At 32.8% G+C, this 23,596-nt stretch overlaps 3 protein-coding genes across 3 annotated transcripts; 1 reads left to right on the forward strand and 2 right to left on the reverse strand.

Moving 5' to 3' along the window:
• Window positions 1-6,243: 6,243 nt before the first annotated feature.
• Window positions 6,244-15,353, reverse strand: LOC125841083 (probable zinc metalloprotease EGY1, chloroplastic). Its single transcript, XM_049520091.1, has 10 exons — window positions 14,930-15,353; window positions 12,843-13,304; window positions 12,578-12,718; window positions 10,491-10,592; window positions 8,376-8,587; window positions 8,027-8,077; window positions 7,885-7,954; window positions 7,378-7,446; window positions 6,691-6,741; window positions 6,244-6,596 (listed from the first exon to the last, which is right to left on the reverse strand). Exons 1-10 carry the CDS (start codon window positions 15,248-15,250, stop codon window positions 6,438-6,440), a joined length of 1,638 nt encoding a protein of 545 aa, XP_049376048.1. The 5' UTR covers window positions 15,251-15,353; the 3' UTR covers window positions 6,244-6,437.
• Window positions 15,354-16,382: 1,029 nt separating this feature from the next.
• LOC125806983 (uncharacterized) lies at window positions 16,383-19,858 on the reverse strand. The gene is made up of 4 exons (XM_049486734.1): window positions 19,769-19,858; window positions 18,116-18,353; window positions 17,960-18,021; window positions 16,383-16,656 (listed from the first exon to the last, which is right to left on the reverse strand). Exons 1-4 carry the CDS (start codon window positions 19,823-19,825, stop codon window positions 16,483-16,485), a joined length of 531 nt encoding a protein of 176 aa, XP_049342691.1. The 5' UTR covers window positions 19,826-19,858; the 3' UTR covers window positions 16,383-16,482.
• Window positions 19,859-20,791: 933 nt separating this feature from the next.
• LOC125841112 (transcription factor MYB60-like) lies at window positions 20,792-22,174 on the forward strand. The gene is made up of 3 exons (XM_049520126.1): window positions 20,792-20,927; window positions 21,310-21,439; window positions 21,610-22,174. The coding sequence occupies exons 1-3, from the start codon at window positions 20,795-20,797 to the stop codon at window positions 22,163-22,165; spliced, it is 819 nt and encodes a 272-aa protein (XP_049376083.1). The 5' UTR covers window positions 20,792-20,794; the 3' UTR covers window positions 22,166-22,174.
• Window positions 22,175-23,596: the final 1,422 nt, after the last annotated feature.

Genomic DNA, 23,596 nt, shown 5'->3' on the forward strand with positions numbered 1-23,596 from the left:
GAAAATGACTTTGATCCATGACATTTTGAGAATTATAATAAATATAAAAACATACACTTTTTTCTAAATATGAATTATCAAAAAATTATTAAATATAAATAATTTTAAAATCCTTTATTTGACGTTCCTAATTTGAATGTGTGGATGGGAGGGAAGGGGTGGGAGACATTATTATCCAGATAAGGAATGGAAGAAATATAAATAATAAATTTTAGTGGTGTTGGACTGTTTTTGTATTTATTGATGATAATAAAATAATATTCGTTAAATAGTATATGATGCTCTTTTTATTTTCTAGATGTTCTAGATTCTAAATATTTGGTATAATTTTGTTGTTATACAATACTTTTACTTTTTAATTAAAGGTTTAAAGTCATTAAGCTATTGTCTTAATTTCGACATGATGTTTACTCTCTTTAAATTCATTAACTCATTTGTTTACCTTGACTATTTTTTTTAATTATTATTAATATATTACACCTATTGTGTATAATGATATTTTAAATTTCGCGTTCAATCAAATATAAAATGTTACTCAAAACTTATTTAATTGAATAATTTTTTAAGTATGATGACAATTGAATATAAAACTTTACTCAAAACTCATTTAATCGAAAGATTTTATAAGTAAGATGACAAAGGTTTACATTTAAATGACTAATATTAATAAGGAATATTGACTTATTTAACTCAATTTTAAATTTGCAAATAAATAAATAAATAATAAATAGTTGCCTATGACACGTTACCCAACTCCTTCAATGTTGCCTAAAATTTATAAACTCCTTTAACTTATTATTATTTTTAGAATATTAACTAATAACTTTACATGCAATTAACTATAGATGGATTAGCCATTTTTGACTTATTAATTAACTCAATTTTAATTTTTTAAATGTACCAAAATTCAGTAGTTTGAGTATGGCAGAATGTAACAAAAAAGGTCAAAAAAGGAGGCAAGAACAAAATTCATTGGATCGAAATTTAATATTTAATAATTTAGTACAACTAGTAAAAGAGTTCAAATAGAAAAATATAAATTATTTGGTTTGACGTTTTAATTTGGAGTTTCTTGAATTAGTAATTTTCTTTCCCAATACGTCTCCATTCTTTTATTAGTTCCCTACGCGGTATTAGGTAGTGCTCGTATTTAGTTGCGGAGTCAGATTTTTTTGAAGATTAAAACCTAAAGAAATAAATATATGATTTAGTCGAAAGGGGTTTGATGTCTATTAAATATATAGAAAATAATATTAGCCATACATTTATTAGACTATTAGTTTTGTCGAAGAAAGCTTGGATGAACTTCTAACAATAAGCTGGCTTCGTTCCTGCTCGTATTCATAAATTATTATTATATTTGTCCACTTTTAATTGTCATGGTTTTCTTTTTAGAGTCAAACTATAAGAACTTTAACTAACATTTTACGATATATTTTTTCTTCATATTGATATGTGAAAAATTGCAATTTATAGTACTTTTTGCATAGTTTTTGAATATCTAATTTTTTTATTTAAAATATCAAATTAATGTAATATAATTTAATTTTAAAAATTAGTCAAATCGATATTTTAAAATGTAACATGACAAATAAAAGTGGACAGAAGAGTATTTTTTAGAAGTAAAGCCTTTTTTATAAAAATGATTCTATTTTCAAAAGTCAAATCAGCCATTTTTGATGAGTAAGAACAAAACATCTTATATTTCTACAATATTCTTTCATGGAAATACGTGTCCATATATAATACGTAATAGAAATAGGCCATAATCCCTTTTTTTCTAAAAATAAATAAATAAAATGTTTGATGACGAAGGAAAGGAGAATTGTTTACAATAAATAAATTACACAAACCTCTTTATTAATTATTATTTTTCTAAATAAAAAAAGTATAACTTTGATAAATTGTTCATGGTATAAAAAGTAATTATATGTGAATATTCATAATAAGTGAACTCGATATAATTTATTAAAAATAAAATACTATTAATTTATAATAATTATTTATATTGTCTATATGTATAATTATTGAGTTTTTTTCTCATTATCCTTTTCTAGAAACTTTCGAAGATGATTACCAACTGAATAAGTCTCTTATCCTATAATTATTAGGTCTTTGATCGTGTACACAAACAAGAGAGATATATGTGATTGAAACATTAAAAAAGATTATCTTGGTAAAATGATAAATAGTGTAAGATATTATTTTTTAAAATTACGATAAATAATTTGAGACAAAACGAATATTTAATGTCGCAAGCAAGAAAACATGAACTTGCGTCAAAATTCAGAAAATGAATGTGCAATAATGTACATGAGGGGTCCAATTTTATTTGTTTGCCACATCCACTCGATTATTTCAAGTCCCACCAATTTTTTAAATTTATATTATATAATATAAAATATAAAAAAAATTGGCATTTTCTTATAGTTCACAATTCTAGATCCTGCCGACCAAATCTTGAATTTGTTGCATATAATAAAATTAATATATTTATATATTAAAAAATTTAAATTTAAATTATTGAATTTTATCGAATTCGTAAATTAATACTTACCTACCAAATCTTGCAAGTTGGGACCTTAAGGCATAGGAGGAACTACTGCAACAAGTCTGTACATCCAGACTATACAGTATGGTTTCAGCATCACAAAGGTCCATAACCTTATCGTAAATTTTAAAAATAGTTATTTTGAATTATTTGTTATTTTATAAATTTAATATTAAAAAGGTGATTTTATTCTTAATAGTAATTGTTGATCTTGAACAGTAAATGTTTAGTGAAAATATGTTATATTATAAGACATAAATAAGGGTGAGATAGTAGTCGCGGTCAATGAAGTGGTTAAGAATTATGAGGTTTCAGATTTCAAATTCCAGTGGAAACAAAAAACACTAATAGATAGAGAGACTGTTTTCGATAGACCCTCGAAAAACAATGAAGAAGCATAAGTAGATGATAGTTAATATTTTAGACAAAGAAAGTATCGACGTAGAGGTGAATTAAAATTTTCAAATTTTTGAACTGACAAACCATTACATATCTATAGAGGGCAGATTCAAGATATGAATTTATTAGTTTTATCTTTCTTTTTTATACTTGTATGATTATTTATCAAAATTTACCTCATATTATACGGTTTGACAAAATAAATTAACTGAAATAATTTATTATTTATGGTATGATTAATTATAAATGTATGGATAACGCTTGACCTTTCAATTAATCCGTTCACCTAACACTATTATTATTTTATACTAGAGAGCTAGTCAGCAAAATACAATTATTGAGTTGAAAATATATTAAAATATATACTTAGTTAATTTAACGTGTGCAATTCTTCACTTTTGATGATGTACCAATATCAAATCTTTTAAAAGCATTATTTTTAAAGAACCTAACACACACCTCTTGATATCTTAAGAGGTCCAAGCAACATAGTCGTTAATATATCAAATACTTGATTTTTGACTCGTTTTTAATCTAATTTAGTCTAAGTAATTATTTATTGACTCGTTCATGTATTAATTCAGTCTATTTTGATTTGTTCAATATTCAACTTAACTCGCTCATTTGCCACCGTGGCTAACATTGAAATATTTTTCATATATATAAATAAAAATTTAATGCAACTGAATAGAACTTCAATGTGATAGAGGCCTCATAAGTCATTATCTTTACTTTGTGATTTTCAATTTCAGTGTGGGGACTTGTTTTGTTTTTATTTATTTAATAATAATTAAATGAGTTGGAGTTTTATGTACCTTTATATGATTTTAATTTATTTTTTAATTGGATGTTCCCTAAAGGTACTAACTTTTTAAGTATCAATATGAACAGAATATATATATTAAAAAAAAATAGTTGCACATGATGAATTTCATTTTTGTTGATATTTTAATTTTTTGTTGTATCTTTATGCACTTTTTGGTATTTGTCTTAATCTAAATAGTTTAAGTATAAGGGCAAAAATTGTCACAAGTTGATGCATTAATTAATCATATGGTTAAATGATAAAAATGTACTTTAATTAAAGACACATGAGCTATCTATTGATTTAACACCAACTAATTTCTTTCACAAATCAATGTGATATATTATTGGATAGATTAGCAAGAGGGAACATATTAATGGAAAACGAAAATATACTCGGTGTAATATCATACATGACTTTACATATAGGCAAAAGGCATAAATTGCCCCCCTAAACTTGTACCCAAAAGTCATTTACACACTTTAACTAATGAGGCGACCTATTACACACCTTAAGTACATAAAAGTATATTTATTTCCCCCTTCCGACACCCAACCCAGGACATTATGCCTAGAGTGAGAGTCACTCGCCTCCTAGTGAAGCCACGTAATAAAAGACCTCAATCCAATTTATTTGACCCAAACCCGATTCTTTTCACCCAAATCCATTTTATTTTACCCTAGTCCATTTATTTCACCCACTTGTTTCCTTTCTCTAAGAACACCAAAACCTAATTAAAAAAAATCATCTGTAAATCCTAATTTTAGCTAAAGATTTCTTCGATTTTGTAGTGTTTTTGAAGCATCCTTGTAGTTTTAACCATCTAATCAAGTTTTCACTGTCATATTTGAAGGTGTGTTGTCGATCGAGGCGTTCATCGTTTGGTGGAAGCAAATCGATGGTTATTATGGTGGTGGGTACTTCGGCGAGTTTTACGGTGCCGGTGGGAGCAACAATGGAAGATCTACCATGAATAACAACTCACAAAGGCCTTATTCTTCACCGCTATGGGGTATTTTGCCTGACCTGGTTACACAGATCGTTCATCAAGGGAAACCCAATTTGATGGGGAAGCGATCTCTTGCGGAGTTTCAACAACAACAACAATTGCAGTTTCTACAACTTCAACAGCAACAGCAGCAGAAACAACAACAGTAGCATATGATGCTACTTCAACAACAACAGCAGTAGCAACATGGACTTTCTTGTTAATTAGGGTCCGGTGGGTGGGTTATATAAAGAGAATGGGAATATAACGGTTGGGTTGGGTTGGGTTTTTTTAATTAAAAAAATAAATAAAAATGACTTTATTAGCGTGTTGACGCGCTCAACTATGTGGAGCGAAGCGCACCCTGGGTTGGGTGACGGAAGGGGGAAATAAATATATTTTTATGTACTTAAGGTGTTTAATAGGTCGCCCCATTAGTTAAAGTGTGTAAATGACTTTTGGGTACAAGTTTAGGGGGTAATTTATGTCTTTTGCCTTACATATATGGGAGTCATGCAGTTTAGGAAGGATATTTTTGATGGATCCTCCTCTTAATAGCCAATGTAGTTCTACAAAGGTGGGGTTTGGAGGGTCGAGTATAGAGTGTACGAAGATCTTATTCTTATCTTGTAGAGATAAAGAGACTGTTTTTGAAAGACTATCAGGCAACATGACATACTAATATAATGATTAAATAGAAATAGAGAGAAATTTTTAGGGGACATAATTCAAAACTAGGTCATCATCATGTATAATGATTTCAATATTTTCAATTTACACAACATATATAGATTGATGTAACATGACCATAATTATAGTGTTTAAAATTATTTTAAAAAATTAAAATAAAATGGTTATGACCCCATCAATAAACGAAATGTCGAGATAATAATAGATATTTTTTTTTTGCATAATTGTAAAATTGCTTTCACAAGAGAGCAAAAAAGTGTAAACAAAAAATTGAAGAAGAACGTGAAAAAGACCACATAATAATATGATTATGATATTTGTATTTGCTAAATAAATATCTGAACCAAATAGGGAAAGATTTTAAAACAAATAAAATCAAAAACTCTCTCCATTTCAATTTGTTTGTCTTACTTTACTCTTTAGTCAGTTTTAGAAACTCGTAGCTTCCTTTTTCAATAACTCTTTAATTTCAATTTTTCACCTGACATGTTTAAAACTAATTAATGAACATCTTGATACATTCTACAAATTTTTGGTTTATGACCACAACATTCGAAAACCTTCTTTACTTTTTTGAACTCCGTATCAAATTAAATTCAGACAAACAAATTGAAACCGAAGAAGTAAATATTAGTATGTTAGGGTTGTCTGTCCCTCAAACCATAATTAAGTCATTATGCATTCTTTGAAAGTTATTTTCACAGCTAACTTGTGTTCTTAATATTAAGGTTTCTAAAATTTAATAATACTACAAATCTAATGTATATGTAGTGGTTAACAAAACCTGTGCATAACTGGAGAAACTAGGAAGACAATGGAATTAGATTTCATTAAAAATAAGAACAAAAATGCAGATAAAAAATGGTGTTTCCAGCCAAAAAAAACTCACTATAGTGATCTATATACATGTATAAATAGTACACTAAGTACATCAAAGATCAATATAAATACTTCCTAGAGATCGCGGCGACATAAAAAATTGGCAAGGTTCCACTCTCTAAAAATCAAAAGGTGGTTACAAGACCTATACCAAGTTCCTCTGCAAGTTCATCCCATACAGGAAGGAGAGTCAGTAATACCAGGAATATAGCCACACCAAGAGCTGCTTTCCTCCAAGTTCCGACCTCTGTTACATCGTTCAAGCATGGTTTCTCTGGTGACCTCTGTATGTCAAATGATCCACGATTTAAACTTCTAGACGACTATAACTCTTATACCATGTAATAGGACGGAGATATAGCATTGTAACTTTATTACCTGACATATAAGCACATATAATCCCCAAGGAAGTGACAGAGGTCCACCAAGCTGATAAGACACAGAAACAGAAAGTTTTTGAGTGATCGATTGTATAATGTGCAACACCAAGCAAAAGGAGAAAGGACTGATATCTAAAAGGCCATAAGCAATTTGACCTCAATACGCGCATGCAATAAGTAAACATAGGTTCTAGGATTGACAACCTTATACTTCCTCCGTTTCGATTTGTTTGTTTAAGAAAGTTGAAAAAGACTTTTGAATCTTGTGTTTTTTTGTTTTTTTTTTTGATAAGATAATTTTTGAATCTTGTGTTCTTTAACTTAAGATATGTGAAATGTATCAAAAACGCTCTTTAATATTGTGGTCTTATAAACATGTCATGTGGAAAGTTGGAGTTGTCAAAAAAGGAAAAAGACATTTTTTTTTTTGAATGGACTAAAAAGGAAAGCCAAACAAATTGAAACGGAGAGAATACTATTACTACAAGTCTACAACATAACAGCACTTTTTTTTTGGATAAATAGAGTAGAGACACTGGACAATGATTGGATATGTGAGAATGACAGGCATTTGATCTACATATGCATATCAAACTAAGAAAACATATTAGTTGGAAAACTTTAGAGCAATGTAAAGGTTTATAGTAAGCTCTATCCACAAAACAAATGACAAAAGAATGCTTACCACACCCAAGCCCAGGAGTGAGTATGTTGCCAACCCAAAACCAACCAGTGAACCTTTTCCGAAGGCTCCCTGTCAAAAACAAAACATGAAGTAGAGAGCTGTCATACTTTATCTGGGACAACCAAATTATCTCTTAGCAAGGAAAGCTCTTCATTTTCCAAGAGGTCATAATTCTTTATAAAAAGGTCAGCAGAATGTTTAGCCAATTTCTCTTAGCATGCTAAAAAGTCTCAACAGTTCCTATGGCGCTAGGAGCTGCACGCCTGCACCTGTTTGAAATACTAGAATCACTTAGGACCCATACATCTATAAGTATTAACTTTTCAAGCTTTACACTGTTCAATCATCTAATACTATGTAAACAACAGTCTACTTCAAGGCTACTGGCTTGTCATTCATTTATATTTCGTAGGATGTTGTTGACTATACTTTGAGATTAACCTTGATAGTCCCCAAGTTCACAAAAAGTCAAAAACTAATAGATAGAGTAAAGAATGCAAAGGTCACCTGCACAGCTCTCCCACCATCAAGACATCCAACTGGTAGCATATTAAAAGCTGACGTAGTCAAGCCACACCTGCAAAATGGAACTTAGAGCAAGCATGCTGAAAATTACCCAACAAATTTACTTGCAACAACTCAAATTTACCAGCCAGCAATCACAAGGGGGTGGATTGAAACCATTGCTCCATGCATTGCTCTGTGAAAATGAATGCATATTAGCTCAAATTTTATATGCTAAAGATTCAAATAAGTGAAACAAAAATATATTGCCAATTTGAAAAGCAAAAAGTTCACTGGCCTTCAAGCACGTAACTGTGAAGGTATTCTTTTGAAAACAACTATATTTATGTACTTTAAAGTGATTAGCATACAAATATAGCGGTTTTGACAAAGGGAATTTTCATATTATAGTAGAACAATAATTCAAATATACATTCTGAAAATTATTTTCCAAGTATTTCATATTTTCGCTCCCCATGGAGGGCTACACTTACCCATAACCAAGAGTGGCTCTGCTAATAAGCCCAAGAAGCAAAGAGCCCTGAAAAAGTGTGCTAGGAACCTGAATCAACTCTGCCGCAGCAGCAGGATTGGATGACAGTAACAGGCCAACTGCAAACATGGAAGAAGACAATGCAGCACCAGCAAAAGGACCCGCAAGAGAAATGTCAACCTTTGCTTTGCGATCAGGAAGAATGGATTTGAACTGCAGGAACCAAGAGAAGATGATTAATGTATATGTTTTATGCTTGATAGAGGGATGATGGATCTGGCGGAATAGCAAGGTTTGATGAAGTAAATTAATCTAGCACAGATCCCTCCATGCTAGACTCCATATGACTTTAACAAAATATGTGATACTTAAGAAGGGAAACCATGCCAGTGTATTACACATTGACATTGCTTGAAGTGTTACATTCACAACATCTCATTCAGCAAGGATAACATTTGATTCTCCTTCCACTTCTTTTCTTCTCTCCTCAATCACAGCCTACATTTAGAACTTTTTTTTTTTTTATAACTGTGGCGTCCGGCCAGCTTGCGTGCAGTCGCGCACCTCTACTTCCATGGGATCCTTTATCACAAGCTTGAACTAAAAAAATCCTAAAATGATAAAAGTCCTAGATAAAGTGAACACGAAATGGCTAAGGCAGAGGAAATTGGAGAACATTATTAACACTCCAAGAGATTAATGTCCATGCTCTATAGTATACTCAGCACCATCATCGAACTCCTCATGTTCTTTAAACTAGCTTGTTTGGAAGAGGCCTGAGGCTGCAGCCAGAAGAAATTCTATGCTAGTAGATTTTAAAAAAAATATATATGTATTGCTAGTACATATCACTACAGCAAGTGGGTAGAGAGGGGAACGTTCGTGAGCTAATTACTTTCAGAAGGAACCTACAAGATTAACAAATATTGGGAGTGTGAAGATTTTTTGAACTTATTAGCTTGCTTCTATTGAGGGCCATAGCACAACAGAATCTCATGGGGAAGTTCTAGCAAAGGCAATATACACAGTTAAGGCTGGTTATAAACATCTACACTCTCAAAATGGAAATGATTAAAGACTGGTCTTGGACATTTATTAGGAGGACTAGACTTCCCACCAAGGTGATCTGTTTTACCTGTTCTGCTTTAAATGGGGTCTGCTTGACCCAAGTTAACCTTAACAGAAGGAGCTTTCAGTTGGTGTATAGATGCTACACGTGTCAGAGGAACCTGGAGTACATTGACCATCTACTCATACACAGCCCAGTTGCAGCAGAACTTTGGAACTTCTTCTCTATTTTTAGACTGGAGTTGGGTGCAGCCTCGGTCAATTAAAGATGCCTATGAAAGCTGGAGTTTTTGCAGAGTTGATGTAATGCCATCAAAAAGTTCTGAAGGATGATCCCAGCTACGATCTTTTGGTATTTATGGAATAAAAGAAATCGCAGATGTTTGATGGAATTTCAACTCCAACACACACTTACTTGAAGGCTAACTGTTTTAGTCAAACCCTACAGCTGGAGTAACCTTAGCCTGTAAATTGCCCAATTAATTTTTGGATTCTGTTAGCTCCTTAAACTTAGTTAGTTACATATGTACTGGAGCTAGTACTACCTTTTCTTTTGTACCTATCTGCATCTTCTTGCTGCATTCCAATGATATTTCTCTCTCTTACTTCATCAAAAAAAAAAAACTATACAACAATCCCCAGTACTCCATGCATTTTGCCATCAGGCCCTCCTCTGCAGAAATGAAATTTACCCCCCCCCCCCCCCTGCTACACCAAAAAAAAATGATTACTGCTTTGAAGAATAGTTATTAAGAACTAGTGCATCTTTGACGACCAGGGAGAGTGTATCACGTAGCACAGGGTTTAAGCTTTAACAATGAAAACAAGTCATGCAAAAGCACCACTTTTAATGCATATCACCAGCATGATCCATCTTTTAACGAGACCAGGTGAATGTAATCATTCATGACTCTCCTGGAGCAAACAACACTTTGAGAACTATTCAGAATATTGGATCTATTTGCGCAAATCTCTAAGAGAGTTCAAAATCCTCAGCTGCCAACTTTTCTGTTTCCAGCATTGACAAGTGATAAAAAAATATGCTAACCTGAGTTATTGCTCCAAAGCTTCCAAGAGTGATGTTTGGAATGAAGTAAGGAATGCTTAGTTTCACATTCCTTGGAAATGCAGCCAGAAAATGCCCGATTTCCTGCAATAAATCAACTATTGATGTGGAATTGGACAGGAGGAATAAGGTAACAAAAGTTGAGGTATAAAATCACTAGGATAGACTAGCCGCCGTGTTATTTTCTCTTAACAGCAAATTTTATTTTTTGTACTAGCATTAAGATATCCTGGTAGAATTGCAATGACAAATGGGAAATGTAAAAGGGTAAACTTTTTCCACAAGCAAAAGATAATAGCATAGCAGCAACTTTTAGTTTTCATGCAGAGCTACAACTGTCTTCCATCAGCTTCTTCCTCTTAATAGTTTGGTCTCCTCTTCCTTGTCAAAGCATAGTTTTCATGCTTGTTGGCTGGTAGCTCCATGGTTGGTTAGCTCAAAAGCTAGTTTTGACTCTTTCATCGTCAAGAAATAAATGTGTGATTTCCTGAGGCGCTGTTGACCTTCTTTCTTCCTTAGAAGAAGTATATACCTTAAGCCACATATCATTTAGAGATACAAAAGCTTAGCTTTAGCTAATATATGCATACAATTGTCCCTTCTACATGTTCGAGCGCAATATTTTACAGTAACTTTCGACAATAACTGAAGGTGTCTAATAAGTTATAGCTTCCTTCTGTTACTTAGAACTTAGAAGATACCTTGACCTTCCATTTATATCTTAACCACAGACAAATTCTACCTGGTTCTGTGACCTTACTTATAGTTTCAACAATTCAATACAATTACTTTCATTTTCAGGTCCTGCATCTTTCAAAACAATGCCCTAGGTCAGCTGAATATGTGTTTAAATCAATTAAGGAATCATCTAATTGGCAGGAGGAAAGGCAAAACTTATGAATATGTTTTTAAATTGATTAAGGAATCTTCTGATTGGCATGAGGAAATGCAAAAACTATGTACTTCACTAATCAGATGAAAAAATATAAGCCTGAAATGTGTTCACAGAAAAATGAGATCAATCCCTTCAAGGTCCAACTAACATAAAATCCCTGACTCTCCCTTCTTTCTCCTCGAATGCACCACCTCGATTTCCACAAATGCCGCATCTAAGATTTGTCTTCCTTTCACAAATTCATTCGGAGAAGAAGACACCGTCTCAGCCAGCACCTTTTTCAGTCTACTAGCAAGCACCTTAGACATGATCCTATAGATGCTTTCTACCAGACTAATAGGCCTGTAGACTCAGAACTCGTAGCTCCTTCCTTTTTTGGCACGAAGGTAATAAAAGAAGGATTCAATCTTATTTAAAACTCCTTGAAGGGAAGTAATGCTAGTTGTTGCAGGAGAAGCGTTAGATAGCTAGTTTAGATTAAGTTAAATGCATACAGGTGTAGCATTACATGTAGTAGTGTCCCAAATCAGATGCATACACTGCAAAATGCGCCTATATAAGAACTTAGGAGTAAGATGGTTGATTCAGTGCATTCTCTCAATTTTTTAGACTAAGCACTTTTCATGATCAACATTGCATTTTGTGGTAAATTCCCACAATTAAATCAGTAAAGTGCATATCCGTTGCTTCATCAGGTTGTTTTCTCTTATTCTTAGGAGTAATTATGAGTTCAGTTACCATAGGAGCAGAGCATACTTAGCATATCTATACAATAGATGTTTCTGTTGAGACTGTTCTTCAATTTTCAGCAGTAACCATATTTATAACTTAAAACATAAAGCTTCTGCTCTGAGGCAAAGAAATGTGTTTATGGTATTTCTATTTAGTTTAATATTTCTCCACTATCCCATTTCAACACTAAACTTTTAAGTAAGAGAAATACTAAAACCACAACTAATTATTCTTTTCTGAATAAAATAATACTCAACCTAGCTGACATAATTAATGTTGCCAAAGAAGGAAATAAAAGCCTAGCTTAATCCATTCTATCATAAATCAAAGATAAAGCTGGGGACTTTTGAGAAATTTTTCATGTTCCTTTTGGCCTTGGCTTACTCTATCAATAACAGAGAATCCCACACAATCAACTAATAGGATAACAAAGAAATCTTACATGAAATAACTGGACACCCAACACACCATATGCCAGTGGTAAAGCAGAATCCACAAATGGTACCAAGAGCTGCATATCTGGTGGTTCAATTGCATTTGGGTCCGTAAAGTACTTAACTACCTCAGGAGGAAGGCGAGTTATCTGCTCAACATAAATTTAAGTCATCAAGTCAAATTTGACAAAAAGATTGACAATTTATGAGAAGAAGTAATGAAACAAAGTAAAAGGGAATTCCAAAGTCAAACCACGAGGATAATTAGCACACCTGAGACGCAATTCCTAGCTCCACAGAGGAACCAATAGTGAGAAGGAACAACAGAAAAGCAATAACATATTGCCAGAGAGATGTTGGACCTGGTTCAGAAACTTCTTTACGCAGCATACCAAAGCTGACTCTGGGCCCACCACGTGGGTCTGGCCCCTCTGAATTAGGTTCCTCCACCATGAATAGGTTGTACTTATCACCCATAACTTCTGATAACTGACTCTGAAGTTTGGCGAAAACATCCTCGCTCTTTCCTCTAAGATTCCCAAGGAAAAGAATGCCCTCTCCAAAATCTCCAAATGGTTCTTCTTTAGTCACCCAAAAAGTAGAGTAGCCAAATAACTTCTCCTTAATGATCTTCACATCACTGGGATCAACCTTTTCGGGTCCAAGAAGTTCCATCAACTTAAAAGAATCTACTTGGAAATTGTTATAAGTTGATCCAACAGTGGATATTGTTGGCTGCCAAGAAAGTAAACATATTCAGTACATCGGATTTTCTTCTTCATTTGTTTAATGATTCTTAATATCCTGCAGCTACTCCTTTTTTTTATCATTAGAGAAACACTTCTGGCAAGCTTGTTTTGACTCGACATAGATTACTTGACCATTTTCTGACTACAATGCAATAAAGGATAGCTATTTGACACTTTTCTTCCTATCTTAATGACCAGATAAGTTTCTTAAAATTCACATATGTCTCAGGCCACAACCTTTTTTTTATACTAGTCAAAATAACTTAACAGTTGAAACCAAACATTATATAAGGGTAAAGAACCTTTGGTATTGCAAGCTCCAAAGTCACTAGTTGTAAGATTCCCAGTAGGCATTTGCTTTTAAGCATTCTATTCAAGATCAGATTTCAACTAATCAAGATTGCCTATGCATTCCAATGTTGCATAGTCTAAGAAGGGTTAGATATTCAGAGTTCTACTAGGAGGTTGTTTCCAAAAACACACTGCAATTGTACCAGGAGGTTGTTTCCAAGAACACACAGCAACAGAACAACCTAACCACTTATTTCTCTCAAGGATAAGGAACAAAGGCAAACAGAAAATGGAAATTTCAAGCAAAATACTTGCATGTAACTTTCAATGTTCCCTTCCATTCATTGCCGTAAAATGTTTCCTATCTGGATAAGTAAGTCAGTAGCCACTAGCCAGGATAAGAGGCATTGAATACGTAGCTGGCAGAATCAGTTCTCCTACTCTAGAAGCTTATGACATGGTCCAACAACCAGCAGCATGAAGAACAACATCAATATACTAATACTTATATCAATTATCAGTTAAATACACATTCTTTCTTATTTTCCCCCAAAGTTTCCTCCTTTCATCGGCACCGAACTCTAAATAAGTAGCAAGAAACTTAAAAATTTCAGAAAATAACAACTACACATCAAAAACCAATCTAGTTGGGTTGGGGTGTGCTATATGAATCCTTTATATCCATTTCTGCTCTATTTCAATGTGCTTCATTTAAATTCTCAGTTAAGCAAATTAGAGAGTTGCTTGTCTTTGTTTCACTTCCTTGAACTTGCTACTAATGCACAACGTGCCCTTGCTCATTTAGTTATCAATTTATCAACTTTTAAAAGATTTGCACTTGTCCCAACACTAACATAACATCTCTAAACAAACTTAAAACCAACTCTATGCTAGGTTTGGCATAGATTTTGAAAATTTATCTTTAAATATCTGTTTGGCCATGAATTTTGATATTTTCAAGCTCCCAAAAACTAGCTCTGGCCAGTTTTTTTGGAATTTTTTAGACTTCCACTCTCAAATCTTCAAACTTTGTCCAAGCAAAATGCACGTCCAAACACAACTTCGACTTCCAAAATATCACAGCTTCAAAAACTCAATTTTTTAAGTTTCATTTCAACTTCAAAATCAATAGCCAAAAGGAGGTACTCCCTCTCGTTCAAACGTTTCAATAAGAATATGTTTTTCCTTTTTTACAACTCTTTAATTTCAACTTTCCACCACCACGTACATTTTAGTACATTTCATGTATATTTAATTTAACATCACGAAATTCAAAAGTCTTCTTCAATTTCTCAAAGCAAAAACAAAATACAAACTCACCCTGGATGAAATTGACACCGAAGAATCCTCCGAATCACTTGCCTCACCACCTCCGTTCCTTTCTTCCGCCGTCTCTTCAGTTACAGTAGCTAAATTAGAAGAATCCTTTTCCAGCTTCCCATCATTACTACTTCCATTATCATTACTACTACTTCCACCACCACCACCACCACTACTACTACAACTAATAATCAATCTACCGAAACTCCGTTTTGACATTCTCTTCATTTGGATTCTCCGACTGAAATTACAACTAATCGGAGGATTCATACGAAACCGTAAGTTCATTGTACTGAAACTACAGCTCGTTAACGTTCCCATTGTTGAATTTATTGGTGCTTTTTTCCTTCTAATGGTGAATTGGGAAATTGTGTTTATGGAGAAGACGAAGTTCAGAGGGGCTGTTTGGCTGATTTTGAGGTTTGAGTGTAAGCATATAACAAAGGAATATCTTCTTGATATAGTTTTGTTTTTATTATTTTAAAATATGAAAAAGTACAATGTGGCCCTAGAAGTTTAAGGTTTCTCTTTTGGGTCCATCTTTTTAGGGACAATTAAGCAAAATATCCATTCTCTCCGTCTGTTTGTTTGGGTTGACTTGACATAGAATTAAGAAAATAAAAAACACGTTTGAATCATGTGGTCTTACATTAAGATATGTTGAATGTGTTTTTTTACGTAAGTGGGATCGGCGATTCCAGTGATTCAAGGAATAGGGCATTTTAGCACGGTTGAAGTGATTATGTAAGTGGAGTCAACGGTTCCAATAACTCACGGAATAGGACATTTTGGCTCTGTTGAAGTGATTGATGGAAATGCCCTTGAGACGAGAAAGTCCTTGGTCTAGGTTAGGCTCTTATTATTGAATGGTCTTTAAAATGTCATCTGAAGTTGAAATTAAAGAATTGTTAAAATGGAGAAAAAAGGAAAGAGTCCTTATTTAGACAAACTAAAAAAAAAAAAGTACAAACAAATTGAAACAAAAGAGTAGTTAATCATCATACCATAAGGAGTGCTCTTTTCTGTGGTTTGTGAACACTTTTGTCTCTATTTCGTGTTTTGTCTTTAATTTTTGCCCCTCTAGGATAAGTCATAACAAATAACTTTTTTCGTGGAGCACAAGTTTATATTTCATACAATAATATTTCACAAGTTATTCTCAAACATGACTTCAATTTCTAAAGAATGTATGTCCAAAAGACTTGAATTCAATCACTAAAGGGCAAAGATTAAAAACCAATTCATTTGAAAGGCAAAGAATTTATGTCCAAAAGACTTGAATTCAATCACTAAAGGGCAAAGATTAAAAACCAATTCATTTGAAAGGCAAAACGTGCCGTTTTATGTTTCTGACCCATTACAATGCCCAGGGTAGGAAAGTTAGAAAATTTTCAATATCAGATTTCCAAACACAGCAGTAAGACAACAAGTGATGAGAAGCAACACTTCTTTTAGAAGAGCTTTACAATATAACATGAACCACAGGCAAATATTTCAGATTTTTTACACAAGCAAATGCTCTTAATTACAGGCTTATATGTATCTCAAAGACGCTATTCAACGTCGAGCCCATATCTAGATAAAAGCTGTGGAAGGTTATCCAGCAACAAGGTGAAGACGGCACCAATCAAGAACATTAGAACAAATACAAGCAATATCTTTCCGATGTAGACAGGGCTTAGAGGAGCTTGTGAACTTCTCTTTGCAGAATGTGAGTTGTCCGAAACCTGCAAAAAATGGAAGACAGAGAATCAGAAACTGTGTGTTTTTCTTCTCATACAGGATTCCTGATCAATCACTTTGGGTCTTTAGCTCAAACTCGTGGAGTGGAACGCACCCTGGGACAAGACGAAAGTGGAAACAACACGAAACAATAAGGAAATGGTGGTCACAAGACTATTTCTTAAACTCGGGAGATTCAATATTATTCACGGTTTTTGAACAAAGCTAATATCTGATTATTTCATCACACCTCCACCAGAGTGTTATTCTTCTTCTTGTAACCACCACATACCTTTGTCCTCCCCCTACCTCTTCAATCAAATAAAAAGAGGAGATGTCATCACTCATGAACATGAATAAAGTTCCTTTTACTGACATTGTTTAAAAGAATTAGGCCAATTGCTTTTATCAATACTGTATTAGAAAAATCTTTATGAAAATTTCTCACAAGTCACACTTCGAGAATACGATATGAGTTTGTAGAAAAAAGTTTGTACATATTGCTTTCATACCCTAATGTATACCATCTCACTAATAAGTATTAACCGACGTGGTGTCTCTGTTTCCTAAAAACAATTCTCAGCATGTTATTTCTCATTATCTAGTACCTGATTGGTGGAGACAGATTTAAGAAAGCAAAAGCATAGAAAGATTCAAATGCAAGTTATATGAGAAAGTCTATAACTTGGCATAGATGCTCATTTACATACAATTTTGACATATGTAAACTGAAAAATGGTGTAAAAGCCAAAATCTTTAATAAAAGAGAACTATGAAGTACCCAAGAAATCATCTGAGGAACATTCAAATACTTAAAAGTTCTCCAGTGAATGAAGCAATAACGATTTTTTGATCAAGTTGAAGCAATAACAAGTCTGAATTAATATCCAAATACATGAGATGCAAGGGGCTATTTCAACGCCTTTTATTTACATCTGCATTTGACCGAGTGTTCCAATTTGCAGCTTGTAAAGCAAGGAAATGCAAATTTAGACACCCTGAATGACAATAGCTACCTGAAAAATTATAATGCAGACTTCAAAATGAACAAAATGAAAGATATCCTTATTGAATGTCCAGGTTTCTTTTATTAATCATTTTGAAAATAGTGTTGACTTCATTTGTGGAGAAGCTTTTAGAGTCGCAGCTGAAAATACACGATCAAAATTCCTTTACACAATTTTTCATGCAACTTACTCATGTTTAACTTCCAAAACACGTTAAGCACAGATATTCAGATTGGGACATACAAAGAACAATATTCATGTAGGAGGATAAATATGATGATTAGTGTGATTACAATCATACCGGAGGAATATATTCTGGTCTTGCTGCTGCGTAGTCATCAGGCATCCCTCTTGAAAAACCTTCTGCAAGAGAATAACCAAAAAATCTTACTACAGACAGTTTCCTAGTTCTAAGTAATTCAGGTACCAAAAACAATTAAATATCATAATAGCTTACTTGTTGTCTCAGTGACTGGCTGCAATTTCCATCCTTTGCCATAATTCACAAGAATTGAATTGGGGCCAAAAATCACAGGCACTTCCCCATCTTTAACAGCTTCAACGTAAGTTGCAGGTTGGTTTGCCAAGATAGAATCAACGCTACTACTATTGATAAATTTCAGTGCAAATTTTGCCTCTGTTCCAGCAGCAAATCGCCAAGTCTTGCCGGTGCTTCTGGAAATCACTTCCACAAACTACAATGCAGAAATTATAAGATCAAATTCAATTTCTGATGGCAAAAGTACCCAACTTTTTTTTACAAGTATAACAATTCCTTAATTCCATTATGCTAAATGATCAAATGGACACTAATCAACTGTATCAAAACATGTAAGTAAGAAGAATCAAAGCTAATATCACTTCCATAAACTTCAAGGTAGCAATTAGTCAACGAACATTTCTTGTAGAAATTAAGAACAACATTTTAACTCACCGATTACAAGAATATCCAATTTCACAGTGAAAATGAACAATCAAACAGTCAATCAACATATTAATATGATAGTTTCATAAGGAATCAAGGGATAATATCACTTTCAACCTCAAAATAGATATTAGAAAATAAACTGTTCTTGTCAAAACAAAAAAAAGAAAACAACTTTAATTACTAATTATAACAATACCCAAATTGGTACACGCCAATTCCATTTCGCCGGATTGAAAGAACCATCAATCACTATGATCTCTTTCTTAGAAAAGAAATTGCGTAAATTCTTCCTTTTTTGATCCCATGCTTTCCGTTGGTCAACAACCAACTAAATCTATACTTCTTCACTACTCGTACAAGGAAGGTGGAAGAAATTCAGTCTCTCTTTTTTTGGGGGGGAGCAGAGCAGTCAAAGAATGAAATTTCACAGTGAACTGAATAATCAAACAGCCCATAACGAACTATATCAAAAACCTGAATCTCATAAGCACAAAGCATTCAACATTCATGCAGTGTCCAAGGAAGGCCTCGACCCAAGGGGCAGTGGCGGAGCTACTTTATAGTCAGGGGTTCATCCGAACCCTCTTCGGTGGAAAATTATATTATTTATACATGGTTAAAATAATTTTTTAGGTATATATATAGTAGATGTCGAACCCCCTTCGGCTACTTCGTGTTTATTTCTTCAGATTTTGAATCCCCTTATTAAAAATCCTGGCTCCGCCACTGCGGCAAGGGGTTTGATATAAGCAGTCTACCCTTACGTAAGCATCAATGACTAATTCCATCTCTCTAACCCATAACATATAGGTCACACATAAACAACTTTACCATTGTTCCCCTTTGTAATTTTATAAGAATCAAAGAATATAAAATCATTTCCAAAAAAGAAATCAGCAAAAATGAACTACTCTAGTAGGAAATAGAGCAAACAATTCTAATAACTGATTACAAAAGCACTCAATTTCATTTTGAACAAATAGTCCATAAGAGCAAAAGGTCAGTCCGATGCATAAAGCATCCTGCATTAACAAGGTCCATAGAAGGACCATGATCTACACGGTCTATCATAATGCAAGTATTAGTGACTGTTTCCACGGCTCGAACACGACCAATTTAGTCAACAATTAACAGAAATCAAAAAACTAATTACAGAAGATCAATAGAAGATAGAGGACTTACAGATTGAGATTGTTCAGTGGATTGATTGACTTCTGCTTCATCTTTCTGCTCTGCCATTAGCTGGATTTTTTGGGAGAATGAGCAGAAAGAGAAGCCATCAACAGTCAATTTGGTGCTACAAAACGACCAAATATAACGGGTCGGGTTAGGCCATATAAAGTGTATGGGCTACGATTTGGATCCCCAAGTGAAAATAAAAATAAAAATTGGGCCCAAGTTCAGCTCATACAAAAATCCAATAAACATATAAAAGGGGTCATTCACACTTTTAAGTTTTACCCAATTTTGTGCTAGTCTTTAATTTTTGTTCCTTCGAGGTATTTAATTTTTTCGTAGGGCATAAATTTATATTTTCACGTCATAACATCCATAAGGTTAAATGTCCCTCTATGCATATTTGCTTTTCTTGATTCAATATGTTTTTTTAACTTATCTCGTATATTCAAGTATGAACTTAAACTTGTATTAAGCTGAACAAGTAGATACACATATTTTACATGACATAATACACGTAGGATGTCGCGTAGGACGTATATCTACTTGTTCAAATTTGTACAAGTTTAAGTGTCTATTTGTGCACACCAAAAATTAGAAGACATATATATCAAATAAGGTCAAGTTAAAGGACACATTTACGTGCTATGCATATTAAAATGATATTGGCAAAAAATGCTATCAACCAAATATCTCCTCTCTTTTTTCTACCCCTATTTTATGAAGTATACAGATGTAAAGAGAAAAAAGAGTCATGAACTAGTAAATTCAAACACCCCTTCCAACTTCAACAAGTGTTGTAAAACTCTTTAACATTAAAGTGCCACAAAAAAAGGACACAGAACCTATGTGTGTCCACCAAATTCAACAATGAATTGAATTAAAGACAATTTTTCTTTTTTCTTCCAATCACCTCACTTTATTTAAACACCTATCTATATAATATGCCCCCCATTTTCATATCCATCAAAAACACTTTCATACAACAAAATAACACAAACACAACCCCCCCCCCACCCACCCAAACAAAGTATGGGGAGACCACCTTGTTGTGATAAAATAGGTATCAAGAAAGGTCCTTGGACTCCTGAAGAAGATATCATCTTAGTATCTTATATTCAAGAACATGGTCCTGGAAATTGGAGATCAGTCCCTACTAATACTGGTAAGTTAGTTGCAATCTTGATTTTTTTTTTTCCGTATCTGATGATGTCTGGTACTCATATTGAGGTTCGATTTCCATATCTGATGTATGGTACTCACATGAAGGTCCGACTGAAATTTCTGTTGGAAAGTCCATATAGGTAAAGTCTTAAGGTGATTCATATCCGATTCGAGGCTTGAATATGAAACTTTTGATTAAAGAATAAAGAAGTATTTAGCACTCCACCAGAAGGACCACTCCCTAGTGCTAATATTGGTTTATAGTTACTTTATGTTGGTGTTATAATTATAGGGTTATATTTTTCTTTTTTCTTTATAGAAAAGATTATAATTTTCTTTATTTAATTTTTTAATGAAGCAATTTTTATTTTATTTTTTAAAAGGGTTGATGAGATGCAGCAAAAGTTGTAGGCTAAGGTGGACAAATTACTTGAGGCCAGGAATCAAAAGGGGGAATTTCACTCCACATGAAGAAGGAATGATAATTCATCTTCAAGCTTTGTTGGGTAACAAGTAATGTTCTTCACCTTCTTAATTACATTTGTTTTACTCAAACATTGTTATTTTAATCATACAATTAAAAGAAATTTTTTTTGAGATGAGTGTAAACAGACAGTGAAAATTCATATAGCTGACTTTCCAACTTATTAGAGATTGAAATGTATATGTATATGTTTGTACAGATGGGCAGCTATAGCTTCATATCTACCACAAAGGACAGACAATGACATCAAGAATTACTGGAACACACATCTAAAGAAGAAACTCAAGAAATTCCAAACAGAATTGGATTCACATAATTTGCCTCTTCCTCCTCCTAATTTTGACAATTCTAGCACTAATAACTATGATCATCATCAATTCTCAAAGTTATTAAACTCTCCAAATTCTTCTTCATCATCATCATTGTATGCTTCTAGTACAGAAAATATTTCAAGACTTCTAGAAGGTTGGATGAGATCTTCCCCTAATCCTTCTAGAAGAAACAATATTGATCATGATGAAATGTTGCATGAGGCACAAAAAAACCAAGATCAAGATGGAGGAGTTAGCAATCATGATGATGTTGTAACAATTCCAAATGAGAAATCAAGTTATAATATTAATTGTGAAAGTAGTGAAGTTGTTACACATGAAAAGGCAAGTCCTCCTCCATTCACATATCTTGAAAAGTGGCTACTAGAAGAAAATGGTGGTCAAGTTGAAGAACTCATGGAACTTCCAATGATATTCACTTAATAATACCAATTATTTTCTCTATAATTATACCTTATGACTACTTTTTTTCTTCTTTTTCTTGTGTGGAGTTTATTTGGGGGCATGCATTCATGTCTTATTATTTGAAGAAAGCGTAATAGCTTACTGACTCAGTATTCAAGTGATTCATCAACAGAAACGATGAGATCTTGAAAGTTGCTTTTTCAAGTGTTATTAGCAGAACGTTCTGCCAATCAAGGAAGGTTTTTAGCTTCATGGCATGGAAAATGTATTAATGCTCAAGTGATTCAACCGAAATGATGAGATCTTGAAAGCTGCTAGTTCAAGTGTATGTAGTGAAATGTTATGTCAATCGAATAATGTTTTTGATGATAGAATCACCTGGACGAAGTCCTTAGATGTGTGTGAAGTTTTAACTTTTAAGTTAACATATAGTTCTAATTTTATGTAACTTTTCTAATTTGAAGTTAAAATAAGCTCCAATATTATAGCTTTCTTCTCATATCAATCACAAAGTCTTATTTATTTTGTAAATTAACTATTCAATATTTGAGTGAAGGCAACTTAATTTATGATTATCAAGCTCATTGGTGTGTAATTTCTTCCACATAGTAAATTAAAAGCAAAAATATGGAGTATGGTAGGAATTTAAGAAGGTAGATATATGTAGGTTCATTTAAAGTCTATCATATATATTTAAATATTTGAACAAAAAAAAAATATATTTAAATATAATTAACCATTTGTCACTAAAACTATTAAAATTGTATTATATTATTATAATTATATATACATCAGGTTTAAGTTTTATGCACTAACATCATTTATTAATATTTTTGCACGATTATATCAAGTTATCGGTAATAACGAGTAAACTATATATAACAAACATGATCTACTAATTTGGAAAATAAAGTAACATGTTTAAATTATACAATTATTAGTTATTGTCCGTGTATATAACTTAAAATATCCTCATAATATTATTCACCAATTTCACATAATAATATTAATAATGACCGACGATGAGGATGTAGACTAATATAGAGTTATAAATAGCATTAAATAAGTTATGAATCAATTATGAGAGATGGGACTAGTAGTCAAAACTCATAAATTATAGAGTTATTATTAATACTATAGCCCAATAATAGAGGTACTTAATTTAAAGTTCTAAAACATGAACTAAAATAATTTATAACTCGATACATTAAGTATTTAAGAAATTAAACAAACAATAAGTTAATATAAGAAATCATTTTTTTCTTATTTTTGAAGATAGACGTACAGACAAGTTATAACTTAAACGTTTTTTTTAAAAATCTAGTCTCTTAGAATACTTTCATCTATAGAACTCTCGATGCAACATCATGATTTTTTAAAAACAAACGACAAAAGTTATATTCAAGAAAACTCAATGAATATGTGATAGCCTTAAAATACAATCAACAT

This window comes from Solanum verrucosum, unplaced genomic scaffold, assembly GCF_900185275.1.
Source record: "Solanum verrucosum unplaced genomic scaffold, falcon-dt-bn FXZP01000196.1, whole genome shotgun sequence".
In the NCBI taxonomy this organism is placed as follows: Eukaryota; Viridiplantae; Streptophyta; class Magnoliopsida; order Solanales; family Solanaceae; genus Solanum; species Solanum verrucosum.